Source organism: Saimiri boliviensis, chromosome 3, assembly GCF_048565385.1.
Source record: "Saimiri boliviensis isolate mSaiBol1 chromosome 3, mSaiBol1.pri, whole genome shotgun sequence".
Lineage (NCBI taxonomy): Eukaryota > Metazoa > Chordata > Mammalia > Primates > Cebidae > Saimiri > Saimiri boliviensis.
The window spans coordinates 131,039,806-131,062,794 of NC_133451.1; the positions used below are offsets into that span (position 1 = coordinate 131,039,806).

The 22,989-nt window shown below is 38.9% G+C and overlaps 2 protein-coding genes across 2 annotated transcripts in view; one reads left to right on the forward strand and one right to left on the reverse strand.

Annotated features, from left to right (window-relative positions):
* The first annotated feature begins 5,602 nt into the window (after nucleotides 1-5,602).
* Nucleotides 5,603-19,526, forward strand: PPID (peptidylprolyl isomerase D). The gene is made up of 10 exons (XM_003927932.4): nucleotides 5,603-5,810; nucleotides 7,536-7,676; nucleotides 9,674-9,780; nucleotides 11,503-11,691; nucleotides 13,025-13,147; nucleotides 13,344-13,450; nucleotides 15,341-15,482; nucleotides 17,825-17,911; nucleotides 17,999-18,041; nucleotides 18,844-19,526. Exons 1-10 carry the CDS (start codon nucleotides 5,726-5,728, stop codon nucleotides 18,930-18,932), a joined length of 1,113 nt encoding a protein of 370 aa, XP_003927981.1. The 5' UTR covers nucleotides 5,603-5,725; the 3' UTR covers nucleotides 18,933-19,526.
* A 478-nt stretch (nucleotides 19,527-20,004) lies between these two features.
* Nucleotides 20,005-22,989, reverse strand: part of ETFDH (electron transfer flavoprotein dehydrogenase) — a 38,330-nt gene continuing 35,345 nt past the window's right edge. Inside the window, exons 11-13 of the mRNA XM_003927933.4 lie at nucleotides 22,267-22,449; nucleotides 21,817-22,038; nucleotides 20,005-20,299 (exon numbers count right to left, since the gene is read on the reverse strand). Of these exons, the coding sequence (XP_003927982.1) occupies nucleotides 20,136-20,299; nucleotides 21,817-22,038; nucleotides 22,267-22,449 (569 nt within the window). The 3' untranslated portion in view covers nucleotides 20,005-20,135. The remainder of the gene's footprint in view (nucleotides 20,300-21,816; nucleotides 22,039-22,266; nucleotides 22,450-22,989) is intronic.

A 22,989-nucleotide genomic window follows, 5' to 3' on the forward strand; every position in this document is an offset into this window, starting at 1 on the left:
TTGGTTAGGAATTTCTCCCCATATGTTACTGTCTCATCAACAACAGTGCTTCCTCTAGGAAGGAGCAGAATCATTTCATCGCCTCTTTAAGGAGTTACATGCTAACTTGTTCTCCGGAGTTCTGTCTTTGGTTTCAGAGTCTGATTCTACAGACAGGATCCTAGAATTTCCTCTAATTCTGATGTCCTTCCTAATTCCTTATCTTTGACAAAGAGGTTGGATGTGACTTCAGATTTGTCTGGGATCCTAGTAAGGACCTCAGTGATCTACAACCATGCCCATGTAAAGAAATAAAGTTAGATGTGTATGAAATACAACTTTATTTTTCTGTAACTCCTCTGAAATTCAATTTTGAATTGCCTGTTTTGAAGGTCTGGTAATATCATAATCTGTGTCTATTTCTGGTATTCCTCCTTTTTCTCCCTTGGGGTTGGATCTAAATTCAAAAAGGCCTAATATAACAGCAAATTAGCCGGGCGCGGTGGCTCAAGCCTGTAATCCCAGCACTTTGGGAGGCAGAGGCGGGTGGATCACGAGGTCAAGAGATCGAGACCATCCTGGTCAACATGGTGAAACCCCGTCTCTACTAAAAATACAAAAAATTAGCTGGGCGTGGTGGCACGTGCCTGTAATCCCAGCTACTTAGGAGGCTGAGGCAGGAGAATTGCCTGGGCCCAGGAGGCGGAGGTTGCGGTGAGCCGAGATCACGCCATTGCACTCCAGCCTGGGTAACAAGAGCGAAACTCCGTCTCAAAAACAAACAAACAAACAAAAAAACCCAGCAAATTTGGGGGCTGGGAGCCTCTGGTTCTCAATGTGATCTGTTTACACAGGCATCCAGTGAGAAATTCATGATCTTAACTCAGTTATCAGTTCTCACAAACCTCGAATGAGTTCAGAGTTCCATTTCGCAAGCTCCCCTTAAATGTGGAGGCTGCCTTTTCTTTTCCATACCAAACATGGGTGCACAGGAATATATGTTTATTTCCACTTCAAGTTAGGGCATACAAAATCTCTTGGACCCTGTCTAGTTCCCAGTTACCTACTCACACCATGAATCATGTTCTCTTTCTGGGGCCTATTGCTTTCCTGAGACAGTTCAGGAATCAGGGAACACGTCCGTCTGCTTCTGTATCTCACAAACCAATCTACAGAGGTTTGGTGACTTCCCAGGTATGTGACGAGGACCATGGTAAGACTCCCTGTCCCTGGGACTGTGGAACTCTGCCTTGCCACTGCCTCCTCTCTTACCTTCCCCTGTGCATCATCCACAATCTTGTCTTCTCCCAATCTGGAAAGTGGATTTTCTTTTTCTTTTTCTTTTTCTTTTTCTGAGAATGGAAAGCCATGATCTTACAAAAGACGTTTTGTCCAAATCTTTTGCTATGCCAAGAGTCTTATCTGTTTCTGTGAAGCCAAACCTTTTGCAACACCGAAGCCAGGAAGAGATTGCCTTTGTTCTCTGTGCTTTCCTTGCTGTCACTTCTTTCTTTGAAAGCAAAGAGCACAGAATGCCTAGCTGCTTGTCTGGGGTGCAGTAATGGGCAATGAGATTGAGAGAAGAAAATATTGGGAAGGAAGGCAAGCTATTAATATCATTCAACCACACTTATGAGCAACAGACAGAAATTTTAATGACAAGGCTATCAGAGGAAAATTCCCCAGTCCATCTGGCTGAAACTGTGTCCTCAGCCCTAAGAAACAGGGCATGCTTTTGTCTCTTCTGCTCTGTTCCTTGCTAAGCACAGACAAGATGTCAGAACTGAGAAGTCCTGTTCCACATAAGCAGACTGACAGTAGGACAAGTGTCTTCTAGGAGAAGGTTTATCTTTTCACTAGATATCTTTTCACCAGCTCTGAGTGGTTTTGAAAGGTACAATTCTTTTATTTGGTTTGGTTCTAGGAATATGATAGTATTTTTAAAGCTGTTGCTTTACTGTGAAAAACCTAGACACAGTGAGAATAACATTTGAATTAATCTTTTACACCCAGAAACCTGTATAACAGGAAAAGTCCTTTTTTTTCCTTGTAAGAGTGCAAAGGAATCCTCAAAACCCCTTTGAAGCTTTAACATCCATTTTAAAATATGTTGATATCAGCAACTACTATAATAAAGGATAAGCTACTTATGGTTAATAATAATTGCTTATACTTATTGAGTACTTACTATGTGTCAGATACTAAAACATTTTTATTTAATCCTCTTCATTTAATTTTCATAATAATCTTAGGAGATACATATTATTATGCTAATTTATAGTTGAGGAAAGTGAGGCACAGAGAGGCTAAGTAACTCATCCAAAGGCACAAACTATTATGTTAGAGACTGAATGTGAACCCCAGAATTCTGACGGTAGAGAAAATGTGCTTACCTACGTATACTCATCATGATAATGGTTGAGAAGCTATGGCATATGAGTGACAATTCTTGTAATAACATGTTAAATTTAAGCTAGTAGATCAGAAGAAAAGTGTTAATGTGAATTTATTGTGATATATGTGAGACAAAGTGTAAGTTACCAATTTGCAGCCCAGACATGAAAGTGGATTAATGAATGATTTTGATGTTCTTGTTTATCACGGGACACAGAGGTTTTGTTCTGACCCATCCTGGATCTTCAGGGAATGATGAATAAATACCATGAATAAACACCAGGAATTGGAGAATATTAAAATTAACATTTTATATTAATTTTAATATGCTGGAATTTGCAAGGATCAGCATGGAAATCTGATAATCACTTTGAAATACACCTAAAGACATGGAAATACAATTTCTTGTTAACATTATTTTATAAAATTCTCAGAGCCATTAGTATTTTGTGTAAATCATTCATGCATTCAAGAATATTTACTGAGTACCTACTGTGTTAGGCACTGTGAGAAGCGCTGGGGATAAGAGTAATGAAAAAAACAAAGGTTCTTCTCCTTGTGGAGCGAAATTTTGTTTTTTAAAACTCCTCCTACTATGATTCCCAAGGAGCTGATTTTTAATGAGCAGGCGAAATAAATAAGTAAACAGCACATTACAAAGTTATAATTGCTATAGACAAATAAATCAGGGGTGCCTTTTGAGTTTGTTCCTCTTATTATTCCTTTTTCTATTTCAGGGATAAAATGGGCTAGGTTATACAACTGCTTCTCATTCTGAAAATTCAGTCTGAAGGAGCTGGACAAAAATACAAACCAAAGTCTGACTTCCGATTTCAATGTTGAAAACCAGTTGATGTGGTTGGGCTTTGTGTCCCAACCCAAATCTCATCTTGAATTGTAATCCCTATGATCCCCATGTGTCTAGGGATCATGGAGGTGGTTTCCTCCATGCTGTTCTTGTGATAGTGAGTTCTCATGCGATCTGATAGTTTTATAAGGGGCTGTTCCCCCTTTGCTCCTCACTCTTGTACCTTGTGCAGCCATGCAAGAAGGTCCAAGCATGCTTCCCTTTCACCTTCCGCCATGATTGTTAGTTTCCTGAGGCCTCCTGAGCCATGTGGAACTGTGAGTCAATCGAACTTCTTTCCTTTATAAATTACCCAGTCTCGGGTATTCCTTCAGAGCAGTGTGAAAATGGACGAATACACCAGTGGTCCAGACCCACCTGAAGTAGCAGTACTATCTGAAAAACTGGCTTCTCATGGAGAAATAAAATTCTTGTTGCCCATTTTCACTTTATAAGTATATGCAGTTCCTCCCGCTTTGAAGAGGCTCTTCACCTACTCCCTCCTGTCCTGTCTTACTTGCCACATACGCTCCTGTGATTGATCTTACTCATATTTTTGATCTTAGAAAAGGCTGCTGTGTTCAGTGGCCCTGCAGTGTTTGTCATTTTCCTATTAAAATGAATAGGACTGTGCTGAATCCTATGCTGAATGTGATTGTCTTTTTCCTATTAAAACACTAATTATATGGCATTGTAGAGTTTTATTCAATTGTCTTTCTCCCTCATAAGACTGTATAATTTGTGTAACTAAAAATAAGGCGCCAGGAGTGGTGGCTCATGCTTGCAACACTCTTGGAGGCCACGGTGGGCAGACTGCTTGAGCCTAGGAGTTCAAGACCAGCCTGGGAAACATGGAGAAACCTCATCTCTACTAAAAATACAAAAATTACCTGTGCATGGTGGCATGTGCCTGTAGTATCAGCTACTCAGGTGGCTGAAGTGGGAGGATCACTTGGGCCCAGAAGGTCAAGGCTATAATGAGCTGTGATTGCACCACTGCACTCGAGCCTGGGTGATAGCACAAGACCCTGTCTCAAAAAAAAAAAAAAAAAAAAAAAGATCAAGATTATGTTTTTTCATCATTTGTATCATCAGCACTCAGAATAGAGACTGGCATATAATAATAATAGTAAGAGCTAAATATTTGTCATATAATTGAATCAACTTTTGTTGGGTATCTATGTGGGCATGCCTGTGTATGTATGTATCCATTTTGTTAATGAGGCAACTTAGTGATTACAAAGAAAAATTCAATCAATATAATATCCTTAGAACAAAACTTACTGATTTGTTCTAAAATTTCACCAACATCTATGGTTTATTTTTTTTTGCAAAAGTATGTTGGTATTTTAATTAAAAACAACTCTACAAATTGGCTTTATTTATTTATTGTTAAAAAAATTTTTTTTTGTAGAGATGGGGTTTCACCATGTTGTCTAGGCTGGTCTTGAACTCCTAGGCTCAAGCCTTCCACTTCCCTTGACCTCCCAGAGTTCTGGGATTAGAGGTATGAGCCACCGTGCCCTGACCACAAATTTGTTTTTTTAATGAGTACCTAGTTACACATGTAATTTAACTTTTACTTTTTCTGTTTTCTTTTTTTTGGGACAGAGTCTCGCTCTGTCACCAGGCTGGAGTGCAGTTGTGCGATCCTGGCTCACTGCAACTTCCGTTTTCCGTTTTCAAGCAATTCTCCTGTCGCAGCCTCCCGAGTAGCTGGGACTACAGGCACGCACCACTATGGCCGGCTAATTTTTTGTATTTTAGTAGAGACGGGGTTTCACCGTGTTGGCCAGGATGGTCTCGATCTCCTGACCTCATGATCCGCCCACCTCGAACTCCTAAAGTGTTGGGATTACAGGCGTGAGCCACTGCGCCTGGGGAAATACAGTTTTACGGGAATCAAAAACTGCTCTCTTCTGGACTCTCAGCTTTAGCTGTTTGGCGCGTTTAGTCTAAGCCGTATCAGTTACATTGTAATGTGAAGATCAAATTTTAACGACATGGCAATAATAAGGCTTCTATTGGTTGGAAACCACCAGTTTGTGCCAGGCATTGTACTGATTCATGTCTTTAATCCTCAAAACGACCTTCCAAGGTCATCGTTTTCATTCTTTTTCCAGACTAGCAAACTGAGTTTCAGAGAAGGCACACCCCAGTTGGTGGCAGAGCTGAGGCTGGCATGGGGCTGACTCTAAAGCTCTACACCCCGATGGTAGGAAAGTCAATGAAACAAGCGAGAAGAATAATGAGAAGCGTAACCTCACTAAATAAGAAGCAAGGCAGAGCGGGCGAAAGGTACACAACTCGCTCACACGCGTTGAAACGCCGCGCCGGGGAGTGGGGCGGTGCCGGAAGTCAGGTCGCAGCTTCCGGGCCTTGCGCCGGAAGTGGCCGGTCAGCGTCGCAGCCAGTCTCTGGCGGGGGAGCGGCGGGTTGCAGTTTGAGCTGCCGGGCTGCCACGAGGTTCGCGGATCCTGCCTGCAAACGCGTCTGCAAGTCGAGATGTCGCACCCGTCCCCCCAAGCCAAGCCCTCCAACGCCAGTAACCCTCGAGTCTTCTTTGACGTGGACATCGGAGGGGAGCGAGGTGAGCGGAGTCTGACGCTCGCTTTAAGGCCCGGGGGAGGCGGGGGTTCCCGGGATTTGGGGGATTCCAAGGTTAGATTGAGGCTCCGGCCAGTGGCTGCTCAGTGTCGCGGAGGCAGCCTAGGCTGCCCAGGCTGGTCCTCAGGGACAAGCCCGGGCACCTAGGGCCAGATCGATCCAGCGCCCTTGTATCAATGCCATCGGTCGTCCGGAAGTTTCTGGAAATTTCTAGTTTGGGACTCGTGGCTTTTAGGTTTGTCTTTCCTGATTTGGTTGCACTTCCACGCCACCTTTGCACCACCATGTTAGCATGAAATAAGATTATTTTATGTTTACAGTGAGACAGTTCAGAAAACATATACTGGGATATTTGTCTGCTGGGCCCCAGGGAATTTGCCACATGAGATAATATATCAGCACCTGCTGTATTATTTGTACGTTAAAGGGACTTGTTTGCTCATAGCTTTTGCCTTATTACTGATTCTTAACTTAGAGGTCCATTCAGATGGGCAAACATTTTCTCTGATTTGCTGTTGGGAAATTGCGCTCAAAGCAGTGATGTTGCCTAGGTTACACAGCCGCTCAGAAGTTACCTAACGCCTGGTGAATTAGGGAGAACTGGATTGGCCTTGTTCGGGAACATGTTAGAATTGCTGACCATGCAGTGTGTTTGAATGGATGTACAGGACACACGTTTACACGTATATTCAGTTTGTTGCAACTAGCTATGGCTAGGTTTGTTCTCACTTGCCTTAGGTGCTGTCTAGAGGAGGAACTTTTACAGCTTTTGCTTCAGAGGCTGCACTAGGCAGTTTGTACAGAGCACAAAGGCTGCAGGTATACATAACACGTGGCCAGTCCGACTTCCCAAAGGCCGTTTCATTTTCTCCTGTTGGTTGCTTGGTGATTGGAAATTCTCAGTACCTCTCGAAGAAATTACTCCAGATTTAAATCTATTTGTATTTAATGATATTCATTACATAGTGTTAATTTTCTGGTTAGTATAATTAGTTATGATCCTTTATATGATGTTTCAAATCTGTTCACATACATACATGACAGCAGACAGACTAAATTTGAATATTAGGAGAATGCCACTAAGGTTCACCAATTCTACTAGTGAGTATATTCAAAGGAAGTGAAGTTAGTATGTCAAAGAGGTATCTGCACTCCCATGTTCATTGCAACATTATTCATGATAGCCAAGATAATGGAATCAAACTAAGTTTCCATCTACAGATGGATTTTTTAAAAAGTGTGGTATATGTGCACAATGGAGTACTATTCACCCATGAAAAAGAATGAAATCTTGTTACTTTTGACAACATGAATTAACATGGAGGACATTATGTTACATCAAATAAGCTGGGCACAGGAAAACAAATACTGCATGATCTCACTTATATGTGGATTCTAAAAAAGTTGACCTTGAATTAGAGATTGGAATGGTGGACTTCAGGGATTGGATAGATGCTGATCACAGGAGACCTAATTTCAGTTAGAAAGCAGGAGTAAGTACAAGAGATCTATAGTATAACGTAGTGACTACAGTTAATAACAATGTGTTGTGTTCTTGAAGTTGCAAAAAAAAAAAAAAGAAAGAAATGACAATAAAAGGGAACTTGGTAATTCATGATTGATCTGCTACCATTGTTATACCAACCTTCCTTTTATCATTTGCCTATTTGGTGGTTTTGCAAACTGACAAGATTTTCTTTTCTTTTAGTGGGTCGAATTGTCTTAGAATTGTTTGCAGATATTGTACCCAAAACTGCGGAAAATTTTCGTGCACTGTGTACAGGAGAAAAAGGCATTGGACTCACGACTGGAAAACCTCTCCATTTCAAAGGATGCCCTTTTCATCGAAGTATGTATAAATTTTCTGAATCTTATTATTTTTCATGTAGCCGAGTCCTATTCTTTAGGAGTCTGGGAAGAAAACACTGACTGAGTAGGAAGTAAAGGTTAAAAAGTACTGTTGGCTTCCACATCTGAGGCAGTAACTCAGTTTCATAAAGGTTAGGCTGCGTGAGGTGGAATTACTTATGGTACTAGGTTTATCTATGGAGAGTGGACTTCCCTAGCTTTACAGGTCCTCTCGTTCTCCTTCGCTCTACGATGATTGAGAAAGGAAGGCCACAGTAAACTGACCTTAGGTAGCTTCATTGCCTGGTGACAAAAAAGTTCTGTTTAATTTTTGGGCATGAGTATTTGAGAAGGCAGCAGATTTGAAGATTCAGTGTTTTGGGCACACAGGTGATAATGTAATAAAAATATGCCATTTCATACTGCTTATCACACTTTGTAATCAGTCATACCTTTGTTTAGTGATAACAGTTCCCCCAATAGACTGCAGGCTCCATGAGTTCAAGAACTGTATGTTTTCACCATCTAATACAGTTATTGAATAGGAACTCAGTAAATATTTCTTTAATAAATAGGCAAATAAGCAATAATCACATGAGCAACATTTTAAAAAATGACTTATGAAGAAAAAATTATGACTGTGTGCAGTGGCTCACTCCTATAATCCCAGCACTTTGGGAGGCCAAGTTAGTTGGATCACCCGAGGTCAGGCGTTCAAGACCAGCCGGGTCAATGTGGTGAGACCCCGTCTCTACTAAATATACAAAAAGTTAGCTGGGCATGGTGGCGGGCGCCTGTAATCTCAGCTACTCAGGAGGCTGAGGCAGGAGAATCGCCTGAACCTAGGAGGGAGAGGTTACAGTGAGCTGAGATTGCGCCACTGCACTCCAGCCTGGGCAACAAGAGTGACACTTCGTCTCAAAAAAAAAATAAACATTTAAAAAAAAAGTATTTCAACTATTTTCTTTCATTTTAAATAAAAACCTGAAATATGCTAATAAAGTATATGCAGAAAATATTTAACAGCAAGTGTGAGACTGCTATCCTTAGGTCTGCCTACAAGACTAGCACTTGGCTGGAGTCGGGGAACTTGATACTTGAACCATTTCCTAAATAGTAAGGGAGATTTACTATGCCTAGTCTATTTGTACAAACATGAACATCTGCTTTCTTTTGGGGAGTCTGGAATTTTGGTACATGCTAGGTAGAGTGTGCCTGATAAATACCTTGGGTGCTGAGTCTCTAATTGGCTCTCCTGGGGAGAACTGTTGTGGCCATGATGCTGCATTTCTGTTGCTGGGGGAAGTGTATGTTCTGTGGCACTTCATAGGAGGAAGAAGCACAAGGAAGCATGCGTATGGATTTCTCCAGACTCTGCCTGTGTCTTTCCCCTTATCCCACTGTGTATCTTTACCACTGTGATGCAGCCAAATGCTGATTCTCGTGAGCTCTAGGGTTCTCTGGACATGGAAGCGATCTTGGCAACTTTTGACACAAAGTGATGTATTTGCTGAAAATTTTCCATTAGGGTAGAACAAATCTACTGGAAATAATTGGTCTTTATTCACCAGACATTACTGAGTGACTAATATGTGCACATTCAGAGTTACAAGGATGTAAAACAATATAGTTGCTGTACTTAACGAGTTCACTGTTTGCTGGAAGGGGCATAATGCTGTATGTTACTGAGGCAGAGTCAAGATACTATGGGAGAAAAATTAGGAGCTACAGCTTTGGGGATTCAGTGACAGTTTTATAGGGGAAGTATCGTTGGAACTGATTTTCTGAATGTTAGCAGGGATTAGGCAGTGAAAGTAGTTTGGATTCCAGTGGTGAAAATCCTTGAGTTTGCAGTTGTGGGGATGGGTGGGGAAAGAAACAGGAGAGTGACATGACTAGAGTCATGCACTAGGAAGCAGTCTGTGCACATATTTATGAGTGAGTATTGCCAAAGGCATCCGTGTCTCAGTCACTAATGGCCATTTTCTGTTTTTGTAGTTATTAAGAAATTTATGATCCAGGGTGGAGACTTCTCAAATCAGAATGGGACAGGTGGAGAAAGTATTTACGGTGAAAAATTTGAAGATGAAAATTTCCATTATAAGGTAAAGTAGAGAAAATCCATGTCATTGCTGATAAAAAGATTGTTATATATCTGGAATACTTGTTGGAGTAAGACACTAAAAAATTTTCCTTAGATTTTCCATTTCTACTTTTGTAAATAGGTTCTTTAATATGGAAAAGTTTTCATTCAGTAATGATTTTATTTAGCACTGTTTCACTGTGATCCAGTTTTTATATGCTTCAGTTAAGCCAATGAGTTTTTAAGTGCCACCAACATCTGGCAAAATGGTTTCCAGGAAAAATGTTTTTATTGTTGGAATGATGGTAACTTGTGCATCTTTATCCTTGAATTTGAAGAGCAACAAAACCATCACTAATATCCAGGTTGTGAGGGGCTTTGCATACTAGCAGATATAGTTAATGTCCAAGCTCCTAAAGGACTTTAGTGGTGCCTGTGCCGCCTTACCTTCATTGTCACAAGGTGTAACTGGGGTATACTGCATCATTCATGTTACAGGAATGGACATGTAAGTACAACAGTAAAGTGGTATTTTTGGAAATAAGGAATATGAGCAAGGTTATTAGGATGAAAAATGTCGTCAGTCTTCCAGCCAGTATTTATTGACTGCAACTCTGTGTGCAGCACTGTCACTGGCACCAAAGGGTTTATAAAAATGAAAGGCCTTGATGACAAGGAATCTATAATCCTACCTCAGAAGCAAGATTAAAATACATGGGACTATTGGAGAATAATAGTATATAAATAAATGCTAAATTTATTGAATATCCTTGTTTGTATAACATTGCTAATACATACTATTTGTATACTGTAGGAAAAAGATGTGATTTATGCAGTCCAAATTATTACAGAAGTCATTGAGGAGGAATGGCTACTTAGGCTGTGTAGACATGGCTGAAATTTGCTTAGGCAGGAACTATAGTATTGATGCAGAATTAAAAAAGGGATATGGGTGAGGAAAGACAGGCAATGAGGCATTGAGGAAATAAAGTTCTAGTTACTATTGTACCAAAGGAAGCTACCAGAAGGAAGAAAACTAAAGGTTATGTGATGATCATGTTATGCCATGGGTTATTCTACTTTGGGTTATGCCAAAGTAGAATTTTGACTTCAGATATATGCAGCAGTTTCTTTTGAGCACTCTGAAGAAGTAATTCACCTGGGATGAAAACCTAATCCAAATCCCATATGATTTAGATTGTTTTGAGATTAGGAAAGTACCAAACTGAATGTCTTGAGTGAATTCAGTATCCCATTATTATTCCCAGTTTATTGATGTGTAAAGGAAGACTCATAATGTAGGCATATTTATGAACTTAAAAGACTATTCAGGTCTTCCCAGAAAAAAAGAGTGCCCATCATAAAAAGGGCAAAATATAAGAGTTTCTTAATGCTGCATCATCTTCTTAAAGATGAAGTATAAATATCTTCTCATGACCAAGTTAGAAATAACCCTCCCCCTCACTGTTTTTTCTTTTACCTTATTTACTTTCATAAGGTTTTTTTAAAAGTTTAAAAAGCGACTAATGCTCTGTGTTTTGTGAATTAAAGGTTGCAGTTTACAAAAGTAAAAAGTACTTTAAAAAGTTTTAAAGTGAAAAGTAAAAAAATGTAAAGTTTGATCTAAGTAGTAGCGTAGTCTACCCCAGTTATACGTTCAGTAAAAGAACAATTCAGACTAACAAACAGTTCAGAAAGAACATGTCTAACCTTGGTTTTCTTTTAATGCATTTTATTTCTACAGCATGATCGGGAGGGTTTACTGAGCATGGCAAATGCAGGCCGCAACACAAATGGTTCTCAGTTTTTTATCACAACAGTTCCAACTCCTCATTTGGATGGGAAACATGTGGTGTTTGGCCAAGTAATTAAAGGAATAGGAGTGGCAAGGATATTGGAAAACGTTGAAGTAAAAGGTGAAAAACCTGCCAAAGTAAGTAAAAAGTTACAGTGAAATGCACTTATCTTAGTTGCTATCTTTTTTTTTTTTTTTTTTTTTAAGAGATGGAGTCTTGCTCTGTTGCCCAGGCTGGAGTGCTTTGGCTCACTGCAACCTCTGCCTCCCCGGTTCAAGCTATTCTCCTGCCCCAGCCTCCCTAGTAGCTGCAATTACAGGTGTGCACCAGCACACTTGGCTAATTTTATGTTTTTAGTAGAAATGGGGTTTCACCATGTTGGCTAGGCTGGTCCGGAACTCCTGACCTCATTATCCGCCTGGCTCGGCTTCCCAAAGTGCTGGGATTGTAGGCTTAGGCCATTGTGCCTGGCCTCTTATTTGCTATCTGAAAGAAATGTAAGTAAAAGGATTAGGTGACTATTAGCTGGAAAAATGTTATAATAGTTTTGGGTAGAGGAGCCTGGATCTGCCACTTTTTTATTTTTAAAAACTTCTATAATGGGAAAGATAATTAGGGTAGTTTTAAAGGAGATTTTTATTATTTCAGCTTTCATGTTGGTGATCTTTGGTAGTTTACATTAAGTCTTCCTATACCTGCAAAACTTTTGCATCAGTATGTTTAGTAGTACATAGTAGAATGAGGATGGTAAACTTAAAATCTCGTCTGGATTGTAGTATTAACTAAAGGGTTGGCCTTGACCTTGTTACTTAACTTTTCCACACCTGTTTTCTCATCCTGTCTAAATTACTTAGGGATTTAGACTAGATTATCTCTGAAGACCCTTGTGTACTAAATGTCTGTGAATCAAAGTGGCCATAATACTGGCTGGGCATGGTGGCTCACGCTTGTAATCCCCAGCACTTAGGGAGGCTGAGGTGGGAAGACTCGAGACCAGGAGTTCGAAACCAGCCTTGGTAATATAGTGAGACTCTGTCTCTATTTTTAAAAAAATTTTTTTAAAAACCCCAAACAACTGTAATACTACCCAGCCTAAGTGACAGGGTTGTGAGTGGGAGTTAGAAGCTGCATTACATGTAGGAGGTAGGCTGTCACTCAGTGTATGACAAGAATGGTAGTAAACTGAAAGAGAGTTCGTGCCCCACCTAATGCCACTTACACAGACAGTGTTAAAATTGCCAACTTACTCTGTGTTTATTGAGCTCCTGAATAACAATGAAACTCTTATGTAAATACTGACATTGTTGTATATTAGTTGGAATGTATGAAAACAGCATTATAGTAATTCTAGCAGATAAATAAGCCTCCTCACATAAATCTGTGAATTGGACAGTGTTGCACATGATTTCAGCTGTATAGCTTTTATCTCTCATGATAGTGCACTTCTAAAATTTAGGGTTATTTTTACAGTTGTGCGTTATTGCAGAATGTGGAGAATTGAAGGAAGGAGATGATTGGGGAATATTCCCAAAAGATGGCTCTGGCGACAGTCATCCAGATTTCCCTGAGGATGCGGATATAGATTTAAAAGACGTAAGTACTTTCAGATTAGTCAAACTTTAATTACTTAAATAAGTAAAAATATTTATTTTTTACTAAAATATAAATATTTTTATATTAGTATTTAATATTTAATAAATACTAAAAGTTTGAATTTCTGTGTCAGTCTCATGATAGAATCTAGCATTAAACCACATTACTAAAACAACATTTATTTTTTTTTATACAGGTAGATAAAATTTTATTAATAACAGAAGACTTAAAAAACATTGGAAATACTTTTTTCAAATCCCAGAACTGGGAGATGGCCATTAAAAAATATGCAAAAGTTTTAAGGTAATATTATTTCTAACAAATTATAAGGTAATATTATTTCTAACAAATTATTTTTAAGAAATTATAAATTGAATTATAAACTAAAATTAAGAATTGCTCATTACATATTTTTGCAAATTACTTGTGGAATAACCAGGTGTGCTGAAATAGTTGCATTTTTTCCCCCTCAGCTTGTTTTGAAAAATTTCAAAAGACAAAAGTTGACAGAGTAGTACATAATTACTCATACGTTTTACTTACATTTACCATTTTTAACTTTTGCTGTTTTTGTTTTCATAGAACTATTTTGATAGGAAGTTGTTGACACTGGGATACTCTATCCTAAGTTTTTCAGCATGTATTTCCTAAGAAACAAAGACATTCTACAGAAGTTCAATGCCATTAAAACACCCCAAAATAATATTGATAGATAATGTGCAATCCATATTTAGATTTGTGTCTGTAATCCCAGCACTTTGGGAGGCAGAGGCAGGTGGATCACCCGAGGTCAGGAGTTTGAGACCAGCCTGGCCAATATGGTGAAACCCCCTGTATACTAAAAATACAAAAATTAGCCTGGCCTGTTGGCAGACGCCTATAACTCCAGCTACTTGGGAGGCTGAGGCATGAGAATTACTTGAACTTGGGAGGCAGAGGTTGCAGCAAGCCGAGATCATGTCACTGCATGACAGAATGGTTTTTTACTCATTTACATTTTTGTGGAGTCCAAGTCAGTTTTTATAAACTTCGTCGGTATGTGTTTGTTTCCTTAAGATTAGTTTGAGGTGACATATTTTGGCAAGACTTAGGTGGGTGTTGTTTTATATTACTTGTGATATCACATCTTGAAGACACATTTCGCTTTGGCCTGTTTGAGTTTGTACACGTGGTTAAAGTAATGTCAGCCAGAAGCATTTGTTATGTGGTCTGAGGTAGTACTGTGAAATTGTGTGAATATGGTCCCCAACAACCTTTCACACAGTGGATCTTAGCATCAATGAAAATCCATGCCTGCATCTGTTATCATACTGATCTTCTAATTTTATCATTATACAGTTATTAACTAGCATTTTTCTGTTTGTAAGAGCCTCCTGCAGATTTTTTAAGTATCACTATAGACCTGTGGATATTTTTCTTTTCTTCTATTTTTCCTTTTATAGAAACAAGGTGTCCTTATATTGCCCAGGCTGGTCTTGAACTTTTGGGCCCAAGCAATCCTCCCTCCTGAACCTCCCAAGTAGCAAGGACTAGAGGGATATGTTATGGGTAGTTTTCAATTCTGTTTGTTAGTACAGTATATTATGGTCATCCTTTTTCATGCCCAAAGGGTTCCAAATTTGTTCAGTGGAAGACCCCTTTCCTTTGGCACTCTTAGTCTGTGAGTACTTGCTTGCATTTTTGCACAAGATGTTCCAAGCTCATCTTACCTTGCTTTCAGATCTCATGTGGCAGTTTCTCCAAGGGCCTCTGATTTCTTTCAGAGAAATGAAACTTTAGAAACCAAATTCTAGGGGGCAGGTGGGCTCAGTTTCTGGGCCCTGTTCAGGGACAATGCAAAGTCAACGTGAATTCCCTTTTCCTGTTACGAGAATCCTGGTTCCAAACATAATTATGTTGGAAAGTACATAGGACCCGAGTTTTAAAAATAGAAAAGTGTTACTAGTGCATAATTAGATTTGGGAATTGGTCTTAAACTGGCCTCTTTGAACACTTTGGGAAAAAAAGTTGGAACAAAAAAATTAAGCCTTCTTAAGAAAAATAAGTAATAAAATTGTGATCATTATAATTATTAATATTTGCATTTTTAGAGCTTTTTATGTCAGAAATGACATAACACTTCTGAACATAGAGAAGAGGAGTAACTCTTGTTTATATGGCCTTTAATACTGCTTTAATTAATGCATTCTCCAGATATGTTGACAGTTCAAAGGCTGTTATTGAGACAGCAGATAGAGCCAAGCTACAACCTATAGCTTTAAGCTGTGTACTGAATATTGGTGCTTGTAAACTGAAGATGTCAAATTGGCAGGAAGCAATTGACAGTTGTTTGGAGGTAAGTCTGTTTGATCTTGAACTTTTTGAATAAGTTGGATTATGATTTAGTTTGAATAGTAACAATTTATATATATGAATATATCTTACTGGTAGGACCTAATGAGGCTTAAGAAAACACTTTGGTTCTAAATATGTTGGACCCTCAGTTTTTTCTCTCCATTTTGCTTATAACTCTGTCACTTAACAGCTATGAAGATCCTTACCTTTTTTTCCTCAAAGCACATACATCATCAGCTCATGTATTCACTTAAGAGCACCTATTATATGTTAGGCATCGGAAGACAAAGCCAGGAATGATTAAGAATGTGTGTTATGGAGTCAGTCAGGCATGGCTTTTTCCTTTTTTTTTTGAGATGGAGTCTCGCTCTGTTGCCTGGCTGGAGTGCAGTTGCACGACCTTGGCTCACTGCAACTTCTGCCTCCTGGGTTCAAGTGATTCTCCTGCCTCAGCCTCCCGAGTACCTGGGATTACAGGCGCACGCCACCACGCCTGGCTAATTTTTTATTTGTAGTAGAGACAGGGTTTTGCCATGTTGGCCAGGCTGGTTTCCAAACTCCTGACCTCAGGTGATCCACCGCCTCAGCCTCCCAAAGTGCTGGGATTACAGCTGTGAGCCACCGCGCCCAGCAGGCTTTTTTCAAAAATTAGATCTCTGCTACTCACTAACTTGCTTTGTAGTCCTGGAGTAAATTTTTAGTTTTGCCTACCTCATGGAGTGGTTATAGAAGTTTATATAACGTAATGTGAAGCATTTAGTGTAGTGCCTGGCACATTTTAAGCACCTGATAGAGACTAGCTATTTTAATTAAAAGATCCATGCCCTCAAGCAGCTTAATAAGTAATTCAAGGATAGGAGGGGGGCAGTTTCAATTTAGGTTCATCAAAACTTGTGTATGGTGAATGGGTACTATTGGAACAGGTCATTCATTTTTAGGAGGGCCATCCAGGTATGCTAATTGACAAAGCTAGAAAGGTAGCAGCTTTACCTTCCTCAAATAGAGCAATTAAGATTCTCTTTCCTGTTGTATAGTTTGAAAAGTTTTCCAATGAAACATTTTAAGAATTTTATGTATTATGCCATGTTCCTAGACTAGCTATGCTCAGAGAAAGAAGAACTAAAATGGTACCCTAATTTGGTAGGGTAGGTGGAATAATGGATAGGAATACATTTAGAAGGGAGCATACAACAGGGGAAAAAAGTTAACCAAGAGAAAAGATGGTTCTTCACTCTGGATTTCCTTTTCTTTTTTTTAAGAAGAGGCCTTGCTCTGTCACCCACGCTGGAATGCGGTGGTGCGATCACAGCCCACTGCAGTCTCAACCTCCTGGGCTCAGGTGATCCTCCCACCTCAGCCTCCTAAGTAGCTGCGACTACAGGCACTCGCCACCATACCTAGCTAATTTGTAAATTTTTTATAAAGATCGGTTTTTGCCATGTTGCCCAGGCTGGTCTCCTGAGCTCAAGCTGTCCACCCACCTCAGCCTCCCAAAGTGCTGGGATTACAGTTATGAGCTGCTGCACCCAGCATCTCTTTTTGACTTTTGAGGCAGATAATAAAATCTGAGTATTGGCCTTTAAAAGATGTTAGATAAACAAAAGATAATTTTAATCTGTTTGTTCCAGTGGGGAGACCTAATGTATAAAGTCTCTTAGGTTAAAAGACGTTTTGTAAGAAAAGACCAAGGTTGAGTAGGGTGGTTCATGCCTGTAATTCTAGCACTTAGGGTTGCCAAGGTGGGTGGATCACTTGAGCCCAGGAGTTCGATATCAGCCTGGGCAACATGGTGAAACCATCTCTAAAGAAAGAAATTAGAATAGTGTGTTGGTGCATACCTGTAGTCCCAGTTACTCAGAGGCTGAGGTGGGAGGAACACTTGAGCCTGGGAATTCGAGGCAGCGGTGAGCTGTGATCAGGCCATTGTACTCCAGCTTGCCATACCCTGTTTTAAAAAAACAATTTAAGAAAGATTTTAAGAGTTATAAAAGTTACTGTTCCAAAAAAACCTGTAATTCAAGTATGAGTATATACAAATTTTTCTTCAAAATGATTTCCTTTTCTAAGTGTTAGTTCAGCCCATTCAGGAGATTGAAACACCGTATGAGAGAAGCATATTGGAAACTGGTAGAGAAATGTCTTTCTCCTCCCTGTCCATTTAGTGCCCTCTACTGACAAAACTTAGTGCCCACTGGCAGAGGAGAGCTGTTTGCAGGTTTCAGCCCCATTTTCACAGAGCAGTGAAGGATGGATTTGGAGTTGATAGGCAGTGAGTTGAGATCTAGCATACAAGCTTAATACTTAATACTTTGATACAAATACTAGCTTTATCCTTTTTTATAGGCTCTTGAAATAGACCCATCAAATACCAAAGCATTGTACCGAAGAGCTCAAGGATGGCAAGGATTAAAAGAATATGATCAAGCATTGGTAAATTTTGTTTGAAATGTTTAATTTTTTAAAACAGACAACTACCTTTATAAATCATACACTTAAATGTTTTTTTTCCAATTAAAGGCTGATCTTAAAAAAGCTCAGGAGATAGCACCAGAAGATAAAGGTAAGTTGGCAGTTTTTATAGTGAAAGTTAATTTTGTTATTTAAAAACATATCCTTAGGAACCATTGTTCACTTTGCCAGATTTTAGATGTTTGTTCAACAGGTATTACAGAATACCTGCTGCTGGGACAGGCATTATCATATACCAGTGAACAAGACAGTCAAGGTCCCTGCCCTCAAAGAGCTTACATTCTACTCCCACTCAAGAATATACTAGTTTTTCACATTGTTACCCAAGTTATCATCTCTGTAGTTTTTTACGTGTCAGTTACTGTTTGTTTTATGGTATGATTTGAGACTCTGTTTCCATTCTGGTTATTCTAGTCGAGAGCTCGGCATTGAAAGATACAGTATTCATGGTAAACTTAACATCTGGGACCATTCTTTAAGCTGAATGTGGCCATAATCTTAGTATGAAAGTACTGGTTATATGTTTTAGTAAACTTTGACAAAAATAAGCGTGTTTTTCTAATAAACCAATAATGAATACCAACACTAGATCTGGATATTAAAAAAATGTCTTTGGTTTCTTATTAATGAAATGAAATAAGGAGGCAATTACTGTTCTCTATGGTAGAGGGAGAAGGCAAATCTTTATGTAATTGAGTTCTCTCAGTTGACAGTCCTCTAAAATTAGGCTTCATTTCTGTGTTTGTGTGATTGCTCTGATTTTCTGTTACTAGGGCTTAGTGACTTTATGAAGTAGTTTTTTTCAAGGGGGAGTTAACATGTTAAAACTGTTAGTTACCGTAATTTTGGGGATGTTTTGAGAAAAAACTCATATTGCATTATTTATTTTGCAGCTATCCAGGCAGAATTGCTGAAAGTCAAACAAAAGATAAAGGCACAGAAAGATAAAGAGAAGGCAGTATATGCAAAAATGTTTGCTTAGTAAGGATTCAATTTTGCTTATTGTGTGATTGTATAAATGCAATAAGAAAATTTAAAGGTTTTTGTCTATTAATACGATCCCTAATATGTTTCTTTTTACACCTCAGTTCCTCATTGTTTACAGTTTAGGAGTACCGATAGGAGTTCATGCTTAATAAACATGTTACAATACAGTAAGTAAAGTGTTTTTTTTGTTTGTTTGGAGACGTAGTCTCGCTCTGTCGGCCAGGCTGGAGTGTAGTGGTGCGATCTTGGCTCACTGCAACCTCCGCCTCCTGGCTTCAAGTGATTCTTCTGCCTCAGCCTCCTGAGTAGCTGGGACTAAAGTCGTGTGCCACCAAGCCTGGCTAATTTTTGTATTTTTAGTACAGTGGGTTTTTACCATATAGGTCAGGCTTGTCTTGAACTCCTGACCTCATGATCTGCCCGCCTTGGCCTCCCAAAGTGCTGAGATTATAGGCGTGAGCCACCACACCCAGCTAAGTGAAATGCTTTTTAAAATGGTTATCTGCATTATTCATGAAGGATAATGGTGTTCAGTCTGTCTTTAAACTCGTAAAGACACATCTTGTTGAATAAAGAGATGAAAGCTTAAGTTTGTATATTGTTTCCTTCAATTCTTTAATGTATCTGGTTGGATGATGCTAGGTTTTCATACTTATAGATAACACATAAACATACTACAGAAAACTTGTTCAGGGGTGGGCATACTTTTTCTGCAAGGGCCAGATCATGAAGTTTTTAGGTTTTGTGGACCACATAATTTGTTACACCCACTAAACTCTGAGGTTGTAACTAACTCAAAATTAGCCGTAGACAATGTGTAACCAATAGGTATGGCTGTGTTTTCTATAAAACTTCATTCATAAGTGGTGAATGGTTCCTGGCCCCTGGTCTAGAATATATATGTTCATTTTTATATTCGAATACTTTACTTTGGCAAGTCAAGTGTAAAGTCCAGTAGTGAATTTTGCTCTTGGTACTGAATCTCTGAAGAATTGAAGAGGTAGGAAGATGCTGCATTCTTATAAAGGTTAAAAGAAATACTCAATTTTTTATGGGACAATCTTAGATATAGTATAAAATTTTTACTTGATCAATTTGTGACTGTTCAGTAATATACAGAAAGATATTTTGACATCTGTTAATCTCTAAACATTTTAAGTTAGCTTGCCATACTTTAAAGAAACTGGCTAGTTGCAGTTTACATTCCATTGTAAGCAGGTCCTCCTCCACCTTCAGGTACCACCCAGTTAATATTCTGACTTGGATCTTTAATATCACATGTTTTACAATGCACACAGTTCTGAGCATTTATCTGTAACCGAAATCCATCACTTTGTTCCATGGGTACAAATTCATACACTCCTGTAAAGTAAAAATAAGTAATATTGAAGTGCCTAACTTTAAAAACTTTTTAAATTCAAAAGTAGAAATTTAAGAGTAGCCACAGAAGCCTTAAAGGTTGCTTTCTGAATGCTTACCCATAGAGAATATTATGAAGACCTTGGTATATTGCTATTGATGTGAGTATAAATTACATGTACATGATATTTGGCTGAGGAGTCTCACTATCAAGGGTACTTGACACTCAGTGTTTGAGTGCCACACAGCCTCAAATTCCTCCCTTCACAGTAGTCCTCTTTTATTCATGGGGACAAGTTCCAAGATCCCCAGTAGATGCCTGAAAGCTCAGGTATAACCCAACTTAGCTGGCAGAACACATTCTGTTCATATCTTTCACCCACAAATGTGATGCCTTTTCCATCTTAAGGAAGCACTTGCCACACTCTGGCCATAAGTTTAACAGTCTGAGGTCCAACAGCAAAACTAGCACAAATTTCTTTTTCCTCCTTCACACTTGCACAGAAGATAGTCTTACCGTAGACCTTAGCAACCTCAGTATAGGATTTTTTTTCTCTTTATAGAGAACTTTCTCCTTTTCTCTTAAAGGAAGCACTTAACGGCATCTCTGAATTGTCAGCACCACTACTCTTGTGTTGTGGGGACATTATTAAGTAAAATAAGGGTTACTGAACACAAGCATGATACTGTGACAGTCAGAATCTGATGGTAACCAAGATGGCTACCAAGTGACATCATGAGCTGGTAGCATATACAGCGTGAATATGTTGGACAAAGTGTTAATTCACATCCAAGGTGGGACAAGCCAGGGTGGCACACAATTTAAAACTTAATGGGCACAACTTAAGACTTAGAAATTATTTGTTTCTGGAATTTTCTTATTTTTAGACCGTGGGTGACTGGGGGTAAGAGGACCCTGATCGTACAGCTAAAAAAACATTAGATCCAGTCCTTAGTAACCTCAGCAAGTTAAAAACCTACTGTAATGACAAAAGCCAAAAGACCAATCACACTACAGCTTCTTTTGTGAATGTACTAGTTTTCAAGTATCTGAATACTTTTTTGTTTTACCATATCATTTGAGACCTGGTTCCTACTACTGTAATTTCAGTGGAAAGTTCAGCACTAAAAAAAAAGTCGTGAATTTAAAGTTTGGGAGCATTCCTTGGAATGAATGTGCCCATAACCTGCTATTCTAGCACATACACTCAAATACATATGAGCTGCCATGATAGAAATGACTTTAAAAAGTCACATGAACATGCGAAGAGTATTTTATGTTCAAGAATCTTCATCTTAGTACGTGCGTAGACAGACTTTTTTTTCCTTGAGAAATGTCATCTGAACTAGACTTAACAAAAATTAACACCAGTAGTTAAAGTTTCCTAAAGGAAGCTGGATGAAGAGTCATTTACAATTTCTAAGCAACGGAAGGAGATAACAAATCATTTTGTAAAAGAACAAAATCATATTCCTAAAATGGTTAGAGCAAATATTTAGGAATGGATGGAAATAATTACCTGCAGGACAGAATCGCTGCTCAGGCCCATCATATATCGACAGATTTCTATTTACAGGTATACTGTCATCCCTTAAGGTTAAATGTGCCGGCTGGTCATGTTCATGATTAGTACCACTCAGAGCCACAGATGACAAGAGGTCAAAACTGATCTGTCCATCGGGTTTTGGATACTCAATAGGTGTGCAATCCTTGGCTGGCTTGAGCTGTTCAAAGTCAGAACCTTCAACAATTTTGAGGGACACACTTAACAAAATATAATTGTGAAGTACTTTCTTAAGCCTCTTTTTATAAAAACTTCAAAATATTACACCAATAATATACTAATCTTAGATACTAAATTTATAATTTCTCTAAGCAAGTTTAAAACATTAAAACGATCACTTTCTCTAATTATTGGATCCCATTCATGAATTTTTAACACTCATACTCTCAAATATGTTTGAATTACCTTTATGTTTCAGAGTCCATGGCTCCATTCCTCTCAATATCCAGTAAAATATTCCAGTGTAAATCATCCCTCCATATACACCCAGTATTCCATGGCAGGATGGTCTGATATTTCTAACAGCGTATAGCTCTTTCCAAACCCAGGATTTCTTCAAGTTGTCCTCATATTCAGTTACATGGAGTCCTTTTATTAAAAACATGAAATTTTAAGTGTGAAACTGCCCAGATGAGCGTAAAATATGCCAATGTATTTTGCTACTTTGATATCTGATGAGTGAATTTTTTTTTTCTTCTTTCTGAGACAGGGTCTTGCTCTGTCACCCAGGTTGGTGTACAGTGGCATGATCACGGCTTGCTGCAGCCTCTGCCTTCCTGCAACCTCCGCCTCCCAGATTCAAACCATCCTCCCACCTCAGCTTCCTGAGGAGCTGAGACCACAGGCACATGCCACCATGCCCTGCAATTTTTTTATTTTTGGTAGAGGGCTTTGCTATGTTACCCAGGCTTGTCTTGAACTCCTGGGCTCAACTGATAGGCTTGCCTTGGCCTAGTGCTGGGATCACAGGCATGAGCTACTGCACCTGGCTGATGAATCTTAGGTAATTTTTAAAAATATGGTCCACACTGAAGACTTTCATGTATAAATGTTGGCATCTTCCAAAAAGATAACCATTAGATAGACATATGTTATTAATAGGCAATAAGGCATTTGATTTCTTATATT